This window comes from Euleptes europaea, chromosome 17, assembly GCF_029931775.1.
Source record: "Euleptes europaea isolate rEulEur1 chromosome 17, rEulEur1.hap1, whole genome shotgun sequence".
NCBI lineage: Eukaryota > Metazoa > Chordata > Lepidosauria > Squamata > Sphaerodactylidae > Euleptes > Euleptes europaea.
Window position 1 is genome coordinate 2,629,788 of NC_079328.1, and position 15,408 is coordinate 2,645,195.

The 15,408-nt window shown below is 47.8% G+C and overlaps 1 protein-coding gene across 1 annotated transcript in view; it reads left to right on the top strand.

Moving 5' to 3' along the window:
- LOC130489202 (sodium-dependent neutral amino acid transporter B(0)AT3-like) overlaps positions 1-15,408 on the top strand; it is a 54,227-nt gene that overhangs the window by 13,618 nt on the left and 25,201 nt on the right. The window contains exons 3-8 of the mRNA XM_056862938.1: positions 1,203-1,340; positions 5,279-5,460; positions 7,424-7,534; positions 12,462-12,574; positions 13,706-13,834; positions 15,067-15,223. Coding sequence (XP_056718916.1) covers positions 1,203-1,340; positions 5,279-5,460; positions 7,424-7,534; positions 12,462-12,574; positions 13,706-13,834; positions 15,067-15,223 — 830 coding nt within the window. The remainder of the gene's footprint in view (positions 1-1,202; positions 1,341-5,278; positions 5,461-7,423; positions 7,535-12,461; positions 12,575-13,705; positions 13,835-15,066; positions 15,224-15,408) is intronic.

A 15,408-nucleotide genomic window follows, 5' to 3' on the forward strand; every position in this document is an offset into this window, starting at 1 on the left:
ACAACAATAGAGGCAAACCGACAAATCTTGGGGAAGGGAGTTTCAAAGTTTTGGCATCATAACTGAAAAGGCCATTTCTCAGGTTGCCACCCATCGTGCCTCAGATTGTGGGGGCACCCAAAGCAAGGCCCCCTGAAGATGACCGGACTGAATGAGTAAGTTCTTGTGGGAATAGGTGGCCCTTAGGATCCATCCCATTGCGTCTGAGATGATGTGAGGTGATACAAAGTGTTGTGGCATATGTGATGGACTGGTACATTTACACTTGCAGTTCATCACTGAATGGTGTGTCCTCAAATGTCTGATCAACTCCCTTGGAAAGCATCATGTTTGAGTTGAAATCGTGTGACATGAATGTTCTGTTTTTAGAGATGTGATAGCACATTCAGTTATGCAAACAATCATGTCTAGAGCTTGGTCCACTTTGTGGCATGTCATTTCCATCTCTCAGTGACTGCCAAAATGTCCAGAGTAAAGTGAAAATCACCTTAATGTGGCTAGCTTTAAAAACAAGAAGGCCAGCATAGATTGCCAGACATTTATGACCATTGCTTGAATGAGGCTTTAAAAAAAAATACCAGTGCTATTCAGTTCATGGGGTTGGGATCCTCAGGTAAATTATGAAGACCCACCTGCTGGATTGCAAGTCCTTCTGCAGCTGCCATGTTTGCTTACTCTGTGGAAGGACATGCTGCTAGTGCATACGTGCAGAGGGAAAGCACATAATACCTCCTGTCACTTCTTACATGCACGCACACACACACTAAGAAGAACAGCAGGATGGTGTGTGATCACTCAGTCCTTAGAGAGGATTCCTCCATGGGAATCCCGGAGACTTGGCTTATTCTTCACTATGGAATACCTCCTGGTGTTGGTTTGTATTTCTTGTCCTTAGCTGTCTCGGTTCTTGATCCCCCTCTGGCTCCCCTTCTTCCCGTCACTTGGCTCTGATGCCACATGACTTCCTGTCACATGTTTGTAGCTCAGTGGGATCCCAGGTCTGGAAAGGCTGAAGACCACTGGTTTATGCCAAAGGCTAATTCATATGATTGCATTATTCAAAAGACAGTGATAGTTTTTCATGTAGAACTCTGATTATTTGCTCTTCTCTTGGTGTGTCAGATTCTTGCCATCTGTGCATCAGACTACAACTTTGGTGTTGTTGTTTATGCCAGTGCTGTGTGTCCTTTTGTATTTGGCAGGTTTTGCTTCTCTGATGGTGTCATTCTTAGTCAGTCTCTATTATAATACTATTTTGGCCTGGGTGATGTGGTATTTCATGAATTCTTTCCAAGAGCCCTTACCTTGGAGTAGCTGCCCGCTCAATGACAACAGAACAGGTGTGTTCAAAGCTTCTGGCTGCTGCAATTTGTTACTCTTCATGAGAAATATATTGTCAAGATTGAAATAAAGGTGCTTATTGGGGTTGGGGAGGAAATTGACATCTTTATGTTCCTGCACCTGATAGGTGGCTTGTGTGTGTGTGTTAAGTGATAGTTGCTTCCGTCAAGTTGCTTCCGACTCATGGCGACCCTATGAATCAATGTCCTCCAAAACGTCCTATCTTTGACAGCCTTGCTCAGGTCTTGCAAACTGAGTGCTGTGGCTTCCTTTATTGAGTCAATCCATCTCTTGTTGGGTCTTCCTCTTTTCCTGCTGCCCTCAACCTTTCCTAGCATGACTGTCTTTTCCAGTGACTCTTGCCTTCTCATAATGTGACCAAAATACGATAGCCTCATATGACGCACCCCCCTTCCAACCACTTCAATATCCCACTCACTCAGCCCGGCCGTATATGCTGAGGGGAAAAGGCGTTGGCCTGACTATATTTGTGAGGAGAATTATTTTCCTTCTTCTCCTCTAGTCCCACACCCGTATTTACCTCAGTAAGAAATAGGAGCAAGAGGCTTTTCAACTTAAACAGAGAAAACAGGGACGTTTATTAAAGAGAACTCACAGAGATTGGTTTTTAAGAAAAGGCAGAAATTTGGATGGAGAGTTAGATTGATACAAGCAAGGTTGCTTTAGAGAAATAGCTTAGATGTTCCCTTTACTCAGGTTACTTTCAGTTCTCAGTTCTCAAGCTTAGTTCTACCTCACAGAACTATTATTCAGACGTTCAGACTCTCACTCTGTTCCCAGCCTAGCTTTCTCTGACTACCCCCCACCTTAGTGGTTGTAATCCACCACACCTTCCTGCTACTGGAATAGCTCTACCTCAGAGACTAATTCCCCTTGTGACTTGAGAATGGGCCCTCTTTAACCCAGTTCTCACTCCTGTCACTACTAGGGCTGTAGAAAAAAAAAATCGGTAAAATTCAGATTCGGCAAAATTTGGCCCGTTTTTATTCAGGAAATGCCGAAGTCCAAACTCCCCTGCTTCGGGTCCGTGCAATTCGGCATGAGGTCCGGAGTTCGGGGAAAAATTCGGCCGAATAAAGCCATTAAAATCACAACAGCACTTTTCCGCGGCTCTGGGGGGGCATTTTTGGGGGTAGAGGTCCCATACTTTCAGCGTAGCTTCAAAGGACCCTTCTTGCAATAACCCCCAAGTTTTGTAAAGATTGGATCAGCGGGGGCTGAGATATGGGCCCCGAAAGGGGTCCCCCCTCCTTAATGTGCATTTGCAATTAGCAGAGCTTGCCGCCCACTCAAAGCTCCCAGCCCCGACAAACAGCTGAGCTGCGGGGAACAAGGGCGGGACAGGTGCGAAGAAGTTTGCAAACCATGAAAAGCAACACAACCATGCAAACCATCACGTTTGCAACCATGCAAAGCAACACCTGACGCCTGGGAGTTTGCAAACCATGGAAAGGGACAGAAGAAGTTTGCAAACCATGCAAAGCAACACAACCTTGCAAAGCAACACCTTTGCAACCATGCAAAGCAACACCTGACGCCTGGGAGTTTGCAAACCATGGAAAGGGACAGAGGCATGCTAGCTAAGCATCAGGAGCAGGAGGGGTGAAATTTCCCCTTTTCCATCGGACTGGGACCAGGCAAATGCATTCTTTAAGTCACAATTTGAAAACAATTTTTGAGCAAGCATCAAAATAGACCTAACCGATCTTATGAATGAGGGAAAACCTGAGGACACACAACTGAAGCCCCCCCTCAAACCAGGGAGAGAGAGACTCAAGGGGGCACCCCCCCACAGAACAGGCGAAAGCCCCCTTTGGCTTCCCCCCCACCCACAGAAACTGCTCCCTCCCCACACACACACAGACTCTGCTTCCCCCCCACACAAACACACACAGGAGAAAAATTATAGATTAAAGCCCCAAAAGGGGTCTTACTGTGGATGTCTTCTGTTCCATCAGGAGGGACTGGGAGGACTGGATAATCCAATACGATTCCATTTAAGCATGGGAGGTTTTGCCTTGGATTTGCCGCTCTCGAGATGCACACAGGATTGGCTGATCCCATTCATCCCAATAGGGAAAAGGGGGGACCCCATATCTCGGGATCCCCTGACCCAATGTTTATAAAACTTGGGGGGTCTCACAAGAAGGGTCCTTTGAAGCTCCGCTGAAAGTTTGGGGTCTCTACCCCCAAAAATGCGCCCCCTGCAGCCACGAAAAGGAGCAAATGTGTGCTTTAAATGGAATAAAAATGCACATTAAGTGGAGGACCCCTTTCGGGCCCCATATCTCGGGACCCCCTGACCCAATGTTTACAAAACTTGGGGGGTCTCACAAGAAGGGTCCTTTGAAGCTCCTCTGAAAGTTTGGGGTCTCTACCCCCAAAAATGCGCCCCCTGCAGCCACGAAAAGGAGCTAATGTGTGCTTTAAATGGAATAAAAATGCACATTAAGGGGAGGACCCCTTTCGGGCCCCATATCATGGGACCCCCTGACCCAATGTTTACAAAACTTGGGGGGTCTCACAAGAAGGGTCCTTTGAAGCTCCGCTGAAAGTTTGGGGTCTCTACCCCCAAAATGCGCCCCCTGCAGCCACGGAAAGGAGTGAATGTGCACAAGCACCCTCCCCACTGGGATTTCTCTCTCACACACAAACAGATACTCTCTATTTCTTTTCCCGGGCCGCGCAGCAGCTGGGCTCATGCACTCAGTCGCTCAAACTGATTGGCCAGAAGAAGACCCAGCTTGGCCACCGATTGGCTGCAGGAGAATGCTGCTTACTAACTGACGGTTATGCTGCTGCGCCGAACCCCGAATTTGCTGAATTTATTCACCAAACACCCCGAATTCACTGAATTCGGCTCCCCGTTTTTCCGCCTTTTTTGAGTTTGGTTCCATCCAAACTAAAAACCGTCGAATCAGGGAAAATTCAGCTGTTTTTCAGTTCGGGACGAACCGAATCAACAGCCCTAGTCACTACCACAGGTTGTGTGTGTCAATAGCTTTTGCTTTCACAGAACCCCCCTCAGGTTCTCAGAGTATAGTCTCACTTCTTCTTCATCTTCTCACCCAGCTCTGAATCTAACACAGCCCTCTCTGGCTGGTTCCAAGCTTCGAATCTTATCACAGCCCTCCTGTCAGGCTGAGTCCCAAACTTCGAATCCTCTTCTCTGTCTCTCTCAGTTCAGAGTGTCAGCTCTCTGGCTCCGCCCACTCTTCGCCTGTCAGCTCTTGCTGCTGGTTAACCGTCACACCTCAGTTTAGTCATTTTAGCTTCTAGGTAGCTTAGCTGGTATAAATTGGTGATCAGGGCCAAAATCTGCCTGTTGGTGGCAGCCTGTGTGCCAAATCAGGTGTGTTACCAAATCCTTAGAAAGCAGGGCTAGGGAGGAACTTTAAATCACAGCATAGATGGTTGGGAGGGGGAGCTGAACTCCCTATACCTCCCACTACACACTTCTCACTCTGTGCCATTTTTCTGACCCCAGTCCCTACCCTAGTTTCCACAGGGGAAACACCCAGGCATCATATGGCTATCAGATTTTTTTCCTTCATGGAGCAAACAGGAGATCCAGGAGGCTGATTGAATTGTTTGCTTTTATAAATTTCCTTGTCACCTAAGAAAACAACATAAAGACAACTCTCTGGGTGTACAAATTTAGGGAGAGAGTTTCTAGTGCAGCCCTGCTGTGTTATTCTATAAAAATATGACCCATCATTTGCAGGCTGAAGGAGTGCAGTCCTTTTTTTTACTGCAGTGATTTTGCTGCAGTGATTAACTTTCCCTTGGAACCAGGCCCATAATATGAAAAATCCTTACCTTTATATTATTCTAGTGGAGTACTGGAAGGAACTTTAAAAATCTATTGCTCATTAGCTTGGTAATAATTTGGTTATATCTGCTATGCTTGTTTCAGGATTCATCGAAGAATGTCATAAAAGCACTGCTGTAAATTATTTCTGGTACAGACAAACGTTAAATGTAACCTCGGATATCACAGAGAATGGCACCATTCAGTGGTGGCTGGTTTTGTGTTCTGCCTCTTGCTGGATTATCGTGTTTATCTGTACAATTCGTGGGATTGAATCAACCGGAAAGGTGAGGGGGTAGGAATTGCTCCAAGGCATGTACATTCCACTGGTGGGCCAATTCTCACCCACAGGAAGTAGACCTGTGTCCGGTCTGTCCCACTTCAGCGTGCAGGTGGGGCCCACAGGGCTTAATGAACCGTCAGGACAAAAATTTGGCTCAGCACATAGAAAATTGTGGAGATTAGGGTAGAACGTTTCTCCCTGAAATCTAGTTTCCTCACCTGCAATTTGTAGTGGTACAGCCCAGGCACAGGTGAGAAATAGGGCTGTCTCTTCAGTTATAGTTGGCAAAGGTAGCTGCCAGTGTATCCACATTGGATGACTACAAGGAGTTCAGTTGGGAGACTTGATGAGTGTTTTGATGAGCATCTTCTTCACCAAAGGTATCTGGACACATCTGCCTTGCTGGATTGAGGCAACTGTGTGTTTAAGCATCAGAATCTCCATTACCAATACATAAAGTCAAGGACAATCAACACTGAAGAATAATTTGTTGAATGCTACGCTTATATAGGGCACTTGTTTGAGAATCACTCCACTGCAAACTACACGGTACTTCTGCATCAGCCAGAGAGTCGAGAGTGCCTGATCCCCTCTGGGATCCTCGCCTACAGTGAACAAAAATAGTTTTGTATGCAGAAGGATCCAGGTATGAGCTTTGGTTAAAAGGATCTTAAATAGCAGAGCTGGGAAAGATATAGGACAACCACTGCTGGTCAGGCAATCAGTTCTGGGTTACACCAACCAATGTGTGGACTCAGTATTGGACAACTTCATATGGGATAGACAAAACTCTCATTTGTTTATGTATTGCATCTCATGAGTTTTCCTTATCTTTTGAGGTTGAATGCACATAACTGCCTATACCAAGTCTTCCAAGGTCAGTATTATCTACTCTGACCTGCAGCGGCTTTCCAGAGTCTCAGGTCTTTCACATCACCTCCTACTCGATCCTTTCAACTGGAGATGCCCTCAGGGATTGAACTTAGGATCTTCTGCATGACAAGCAGAGGCTCCGCCACTGAGCCACGGCCCCTCTCCACAATTGCAAGTCAAATTTTTCAAGACCACAATCACATAGGACATATTATTCGCAACCACAAATACATGAATTCTTTTGATTGCTCTCTGTTATTGTTCTTCCTGCGAAAAGGGACCAGTTCATACACAAGTGTTTCTCTATTGAAGATGGCAGCATTACAGTAGTCATTTGCATGTGTGAATGAACAAATGTGTCCTCAAACACATAACACTTTCAAATGCAGCCAATTCACACATTCAGCTGTTAGTAATTGAACAATGGGTATGTATGGATGAGCCACCTCAGCGCAGCTGCTCTTAGGAAACCAGCCCTTTGCATGCCTCTGGGTCAGGGGGATGACAACGAGATGGATCCGTCTAGCTGAATTCAGAAGAGCGCTATCAAAACAATGGAAGGCTCCACAAAATGTGCTGGATTTTCTTGTATTTCTTATGCTAATCTGTATAAACCCAGCTAAAATGTGAATAATATAGCTGAAAGGAACAGTAACCATTTTAATGCATTCAGAAATTTATACCCCACTTTTCTCCCCCCACACACACACATACCAATGGGGACCCAAAGCAGCTTTCAAACATCCATTTTATCTTCATGACCACCCTGTGAAGATGGCTAAGCTGAGAGGCAGTGGCTGGCACATTATCACACAGTGAGCTTCCAGGGCAGAGGGAGGATTCAAATCTGGGTCTCCCCAATGCTAGTCGAGCTCTCTCACCACTGCACCGGACTGGCTCTCTTAATTTCATGCTCCCTTTGTGCTTATGGGGAAGGAACTAGCAAACAACCCCGCAAACAAAGTCTGCCTTGGAAACGTCAGGATGTGACGTCACCCCATGGGTCAGGAATGACCCGGTGCTTGCACAGGGGACCTTTACCTTACCATTTTGTGCTTATCTGGGATTTCTTCCCACCCCTCTAATCTTCCCAGGCAATCTATATCACGGCCACGTTTCCTTACATCATCCTAACGATATTCCTTATTTATGGACTGACTCTTCCGGGAGCCACTGAAGGGCTAAGCTATCTCTTCACTCCTAATGCAAGTATTTTTTTTAAATATTCAACAAGCAACAATTTTTTGGTATTCCAACTGATACAAGTGAAAGTCTAAATGTCTTCACCACTTAAAACTGGCTGGGATCCACAGAGCCCCTGAGGATGGAAGGATGGGGTCCCCCCACCCCCGGCTTGGAGAAGATATCTCCAAGTTTTGGGCTGGCTGGGGACTTTGGTAGTGGGCAGACAATGAGGGTTTCCGAAACATTGATGCAAATATAGAGTTCCCTGCACCATGACCAGGCCATTACTTGTGAGTGCTAGCTTCACAAATAAAATGTGCGCGTATATTTTCATTTAGTGAATTCTGCTGAGGCCTCTTGAGGCCTTCCATGAGGGAGGAGGCATCCTTGGAACAGAGGCTGACACACTGATGGATTCTAACGTTGATTTACAAGGGACTGGGTCTTTATGACGAGGATGGGAGGGGTTGGATAATGATTTTGACTTGTGAGGTGTCTCCAGGTGCTTGTGTTTGTGCCTTGCCTTTTAAAACAGCTGTTCCAAGGAGCTGCACTCCAGAGACACAGGGGCAGAATTGGTGGTCTTCTCTGTCATTTTTGTTGGGTCCAGTTTGGCCAGGGTGTAGATGTTAAGTCTGCGTGGGGAGGACACACGAGGTTGGAGACAGAGTTCCAACTAGGGCTGTTGAAAAAAAAATTCGGTATAATTCGGATTCAGCAAAATTCAGCCCATTTTGATTCAGGCCGTGCCGAAGTCCGACCCCCCCCCCCCCCGCTTAGGATCCCTGAAATTCGGGCAAGATCCGGAGTTCGGGGGAAAATTCGGCCCACCCGCGCGCCTTCAGGGGGCTTCCCTGAAGGTGCGCGGGGGGGCCTTTAAACAGATCTGCACCTCCCAGATCTATTCCAAGCCCCCCTGCGTGCCTTCAGGGGATTCCCCTGAGGGCGCTTGGGGGGGCCTTTAAATAGATCTGTGCCTTCCGACTGGGAGGCACAGATTAAAGGGCCCCCTGTGCGCCTTCAGGAAAGCCCATGAAGGCACGGGAGGGCAGAGGGGTTTAAAGACCCCTCGCCCCTCTTCCCGGGAGTCCTGGGAAGAGGGGCGGTGGATTGTCAAGCCCCTCTGCGCTGTTTGCGCAGGCAGGGCAGAGGGGTTTAAAGACCCCCGCCCCTCTTCCCGGGACTCCCAGGAAGAGGGGCGGTGGGTTGTCAAGCCCCTCTGCGCTGTTTGCGCAGGCAGCACAGAGGGGTTTAAAGACCCCCGCCCCTCTTCTCAGGACTCCCGGGAAGAGGGGGGATGGGTTGTCAAGCCCCTCTGCGCTGTCTGCACAGGCAGGGCAGAGGGGTTTAAAGACCCCCCCGCCCCTCTTCCCGGGACTCCCGGGAAGAGGGGGGATGAGTTGTCAAGCCCCTCTGCGTTGTCTGCGCAGGCAGGGCAGAGGGGTTTAAAGACCCCTGCCCCTCTTCCTGGGACTTCCCTAAAGGCGTGCGGGGGGGCCTTTAAATAGATTTGAGCCTCCCGGCCGGGAGGTACAAATCACCCCCCGCACGCCTTCAGGGAGTTTTTTTGAAGGCGCATGGGGGGTCTTTAAACAGATCTGCACCTCCCAGCAGGGAGGCACAGATTTGTTTAAAGGCCCCCCCCACCTTCAGGGGGCTTCCCTGAAGGCGCACGGGGGGCGGGGGTGGAACAGATAAGTGCCTCCCGGCTGGGAGGCACAAATCTATTTAAAGGGCCCCCCACGCGCCTTCAGGGAAGCTCCCTTAAGGCATGCTCGGGGGCGGAGTAAACAGATCTGCGCCTTCCAGCTGGAAGGTGCAGATCTGTTTAAAGGGTCTGAATTTGCCGAATTTATTCAGGAACACCCCGAACTCACCGAATTCGGCTCCCCGTTTCCCCCCCTTTTTGAGTTTGGTTCAATACGAACTGAAAAACCGCCGAATCGGGGGAAATTCGGCTGTTTTTCAGTTCGGGTCGAACCGAATCGACAGCCCTAGTTCCAACGGCAACCACTTTATTGTAAACAAGAATAGAACTGAACTACAGTGGTAAGACCTCCCGCTTATATGCCCCCCTGGCCGCCTGCGGCCACTCCCCCCCAGACCGTGATTGGGGGGGATAGCAACCCTAGTGGCCAATGGGCATGTACAGACTTAGGAGCCCCGTAGAACCCCAAGCTCCGCGGGTTTCTCCTGCATACTGGCAACATACTTATATACATACACAACAGTAGGGATACCAGCAGCCTCCAGGTGGGACCTGGGGACCCCCTGGAATTACAGCTTATCTCCAGACTGCAGAGAGAGGTTCCCTGCTGTTTTGGAGAGTAGTCTCTGTGGCAATATACCCTAATGAGAGTAGTCTCTGTGGCAATATACCCTAATGAGGTCCCTGTCCTCCTGAGGCTCCTTCCCCAAATCTCCAGGAGTTTCCCAACCTGGATCTGGCAACTCTACCAGGCTCCGTCTCAGAACCGTTAGAACCGAAGAAGCTCGGAACCATCTGTCAGTGGTGTAAGGTGGCATTAGTGCTCAGAACTTTTTCTCGAGCAATGCCAGTTAAGGCTTTCCCCCAAAGTGCTGCTTTTAGGCAGAAAGTCCTGTCATGCCTTGCCTTGGGGGTGGATTTGTGACCAATGGAGGACTGCGAGGCATTGTGCTCTTTGCCAAGGCATGAAGGGCACTGTTGATGGTTGTCTGAGTGGGGACCTTTTGGCCCCCAGGACCTGCAGTTTTTTAGAGGGTGCTTTTTGTGCTATTTTCCAGGCACTGGATCCTGCAGGCCAGAACGTGAGGCAGAATTGTTGGCAGTATTTTGCTGGTAGTTCGAAGGACGGAGCTTCTGTGGATGAGTCTTTTCCAGTGGTGGCAAAGGGCATGATGCCACTCCCTGTTTATCACCCTGGAAAAGATGGGGAACCGCATGGGGCAGGAGGACAGAGCGCCCCTCGGCAATCTGAGCTTCAAAACCCCTCTGAGTGGCCAGCATGTGCTCCTGCATGGGCCCCTTCCCAGTGAACCCCAATGGCAGCCCCAACCAAGCTCCACCCTCAGGGGAGAGTGAAGAGTGCCTTTTCAGACTGCAAAGGGTGGATTCCATCTGGGAATTCTGCATTTTAAAAATTCCATGCCAATAGAAAGGTAGTACTGGAAAGAGAAAGGTGCTCTTTTCTTCTCTGCCTTTCTCTCTTTTCTATTTACAGGGAGTTTTTAGCCTAGGTGAGCAATTCCAAAATGAGATTCTCACACCCGCAGCCTAAAATGGTACAGTCCATTCTACCTAGGATTGCCAACTCTAGGTAAGGAAATTTCTTGAGGTTTGGAGATGGAGCCTGAGGAGGGTGGGGTTTGGAGATGGGAGGGACCTCAGTGGGATATAATGCATTTTTTCGTACGTTTTCTCTGAGGGAATTGATCACTGTAGTCTGGAAATCAGATGTAATTTTGGGAGCTTTTCAGGCTGCACCTGGAGGTTGGCAACCCTAATTCTACCCCCTCCGGCCCGGCCACCTCATCTCCCACTTCATTCTCTTGCATATGTGAATCAGGCCTCAAGCTTTCAAGGTAGGACCTGGAGTTCTCCCAGAATTATGGCTGATCACCAAACTACAGAGCTCACTAGCCCTGGAGAAATGGCAGCTTCAGAGGGCAGATTCTATGGTATCCCATAGACACTAGGTGAACCCCCTCTCCAAATTCCTCCCTCCATTGGGACCACCACCAAATCTCCAGGAAGTTCCCAGGCCAGTGTTGGCAACACTATTACATGGGGTGTGTCAAATTTTTGATTCCCCAGAAAACTCCAGCTGTTTCCTCCATGAGTCTGCGTCCCGGAGGTCTAAGAGTTCATTTCCTTTACCTTATGAGTCTGAGGCCTGTTCAGAGAGTTCTGCCCTCTCTCATGCAGCACACAGGTTGCCTCCGTGGGCAATGTGTGAGTCACCAGGGTCAGGAACTTTAGAGCTGATAACAGATTCATGCTGCAATTCTAAACAGAGTTACACCCTTCTAAAACCACTTAGTGCACAGGACTTAGAAGGGTATAACTCTGTTCAGGTTTGCACTGTAAGTTGTTCAGGGCCCATACTGATCTGTGCTCCTTTACTGGAAATCCCCGAGAAATGTAGTACACACAGCTGTTCACGCTAGAGTTATGTACTCTGTGCCACTCTAGCTCTCACTTAAAACACTGACGTTATGAAGAATCCACGCAGGAATGTGCAAATAACAGCTGTCTTCATGAGCCCAGGGAGTATCACATTGGCACTCAGTCAGTTGTCTGACTGTAAAAGCCCCAGTGAGAACACAATAACTTCAAAGATCTGCAACTCCACTGCCAGAGTTTGTGCTCAGACTGGAAAAGCTTAGGGGATGCTTCAGCTGGCAGATGCCTGGCATCGTAATCACCAGAGCTAAGGAGGATGTCTTGGAGGAGGGAGGCGCTTTTCCATCTCAGGTTCGGCAATGCCTGAGGCCCACATCACTTGAGTGCAGCCATTCATGGAAATGCTACATGGAAACCATACGACAAGACAGACATTACAAGATGGCTGGGTTGGGCAGTACTGAGCATGTTCAAATCTGTCAAAGCTGGAGACTGATTAAGAACCTCTTAAGAACATGGATGAAGCATTTCCTTCATCCATTAGCATGGAAGCACTGCTTGGGTCTCCCTGGGTATAGAGGTTAAATGGACACCCAATCTTTTCTGTGGTAAAAAAGAAGATTCCAGATGTAGTGTGGGTATGTGATAGCTGGCATGTTTATGATATCCGCAAGAGTGCTGTGAGAGAGAAGGTGGTGAAGCAGTCATTTTAAAATGGACAAACTGGTCCACAGACAGTTCCTGCCAGTTCTCCACAATGAATGCTCCCTCTGGTTGCTTTTTGTAACAGTCTAATAATAACTCTGCCTTCTATTTATGTTTTGTTTGTTTGCTGTTGACAGCTGAGCCTCCTCAAAAATCCACGCGTGTGGCTCGATGCGGCCACCCAGATTTTCTTCTCTCTCTCTCTGGCATTTGGGGGCCACATCGCATTCTCAAGCTACAACTCAGCAAAGTAGGTAGAATCCAGCTTCAAGTTGCAGATTGTAAAACCAGCAAGGAGCTCATTTTTAGCCAGCTGGTCCAATGGGACAGAACCGCCTGCCTATGGTGCTCCCGACCTGTTTGTAGGGATCATGCAACCCCACCCATTCATCCTATCTGGGAGATCGTGGTTTGCTGCATGGTTGGTTTTAGAGGCCAGGGCTCTTCTTGGGGGAGACCCAGCCTAGCCAGCTTCCTCACCTTCTTTGGTGACCTCTCTCAGCAAGCTATGGGGCTCAGGGATGAGAGACGTGAGAACTACAGAAAAAGAAGGTGGTTGGTGATGTGTTGGGGTGGGGTGGGGGTAAAGGGAATATTCAGGAATAGCCTCCTCAGATGAATGCTGGCCAGTATTGGATCCCATTGTCTCCGATTCAGTTTATCAGAATCAAGAGAGGACCTCTGAAAGGTGCAGAGTCCAGGGAACTTGGGTAGGTGCAGTTTGCCAGGCCAGGGCAAAAAAAGGTGCAGCCCCTGAATTCCATCTTCTGCAGGATTTGATTTGAAGCCTCCAGAAAGTGAAGAGAGATTTATATTATTTTACATTAGCCTCCCCACCCCCTGGCTCTGCCCTGTAAATGGCCCTTTCTAAGCCTCTGTCCATAACATTTTATCCCCCTCCTTCCTCCAAGTAGTGTGGAGTGGTGTATATGATTCTCCCTTTCCCAACTTCATCCCAATTTAACCCTGGTGAGGCATGCGAGGCTGAGAGAGTGTGACTGGCCTAAGGTCCCCCGGCATGTGTTATGGCAAAGCGGAGATGGGAACCTTGGGTTGCCAGCTCCGGGTTGGAAATTACCTGGAGATTTTGGGGGTGGAGCCTGAGGAAGGCAGGGTTTGGAGAGGGCAGGGTATGACTTCAATGCCATAGACTCCAATGGCCAAGGCAGCCATTTTCTCAAGGGGAACTGATCTCTATCACCTGGAGATCAGTTGTAATAGTGGGAGATCTCCAGCCACCACCTGGAGGCTGGCAACCCTATGGGAACTTTACCCTCCAACTTCAGCCCTCCAACCACTGCCCCAGTTTGGCTCTGTATGTTTATTGATAGGGGCTGCCATGCTTTGTAGGGCTTGACTTTTATGTGGTTCCCCCCTCTAGAAATGACTGTGAAAAGGATGCTGTCACCATAGCAGCTGTGAATAGTATGACTTCTCTGTATGCTTCAATCCCAGTTTTTTCGATTTTGGGGTTTAAGGCCACATTTGGCTACTGGGACTGCTTGGATAGGTGAGTCAGTGTTTTCTTTAAATCATTTTATTTAAAACATTTTTTTAGCCACTTTTCCACCCAACATAGGGTCCCCAAAGCAGTGAAAAATAAAAATGTTAAAATAAGGTTAAAAACACATAAAATATATAAAAGCAATTGAAAAATGATTAAAACAAAATACATAAGGAGGAAGAGTAAGTGAGAATCAGAGAGGGAAATAATGTCAAACAAAACAAAATAATAGATGGGGACAGGTGGTGAGGGCATTCCATAACGTTGGTGCGATGGCTAAGAAGGCCCTTTCCCGGGCTGCCACCCATCTAGCCTCCGATGGTGGGGGCACCCAAATCAGGGCCTCCATAGATGACTGCAGTGGTCAGGTAGGTTCATGTGGGAGTAGGTGGTCCTTAAGACCTCAGGCTATATAATGCTTTAAAGGCCAATACCAGCACCTTTAATTGGGGCGGGAAGCAAACTGGGAACTAGTGTAGGTGAAACAACACTGGAGTGATCTGGTCCCTATGACCCACCCACTCCTGCCAGAAATCTGGCTGCAGCATTCTGCACCAATTGTAGCTTCTGGACACTCTTCAAGGGCAGCCCCATGTACAGCATACACATTTTCATGTGTTAATGTTAGGAAACTATTGAAAATATCACTCCATTCATTTGGTTGTTTTTCATAGATTTCTAACTAATGTATATAGTGACTTGTATTTGGCCAGGGGATGAGCAGAGTGGCAGGATATGAGCCAACAGTTGAACGTTTGTTTATGATTTAAGCCACTTTAAGTGGCATTAGGAGATAAAAAATTGTAGCACACAACACATTTTTTTCCTAAATTGGATGCAAAAGCCTTAACTCGTATAATTTAGGGTGGATCAGGAATGTCCATTGAGGTCTTTGTTGTATATATATGGATGTTTTTATGTAGATCAACAAGTTAAAGGACAGTTGAAAAAAACCACTTTACCAAATGTACATGCAATGTGCATGTAGCCACTTTTTTACCACACATCAGCCTCTGGAACCACCAACAAGTGGAATCCCAAGTGGCATATGCCAATAGTAGTATTAGCCCCTACTCAGTGGGTCGTGGGGATTCATTCCGTTAGTTTGAAGAGCAAAGTGGATGGAATGCTGTTAGGAAAGAGTTGCTGATTGTCTTTTCCAGGGAAAGTTGTTTCTTCAATACACGGTTTCTTCAGCAGTGCAAATAACTCAAAGTCATTCTTGGCTTCCCTGACAGGAATATTATAGGCCTTGTCAATGGATTTGATCTGGACGAACAAAGTGTCACAAGAAACAACTATACAGTTTGGCTTGAGGCCTTAAACACAACCTCTCCGCACAAATTGGCTGCCCTTGCGCTGAAAAAGTGTGACCTTCAAGAATTCCTTGATCAGGTATTGTATTCAAATTACAAAATAATCCTTTCTTGCAAGAAAAACAGAGTTTCACTTACTTTAACTGTTGTTCATCTGGTGGTCTTCTATGCAGGCACACATTGGGACTGTGCAGGCGCAGGCCAGCCACGGATAAGATTTGTCAGCTTCTAGCAAAATTGAAAGTGAGAGTGCTCCCCCTCCCC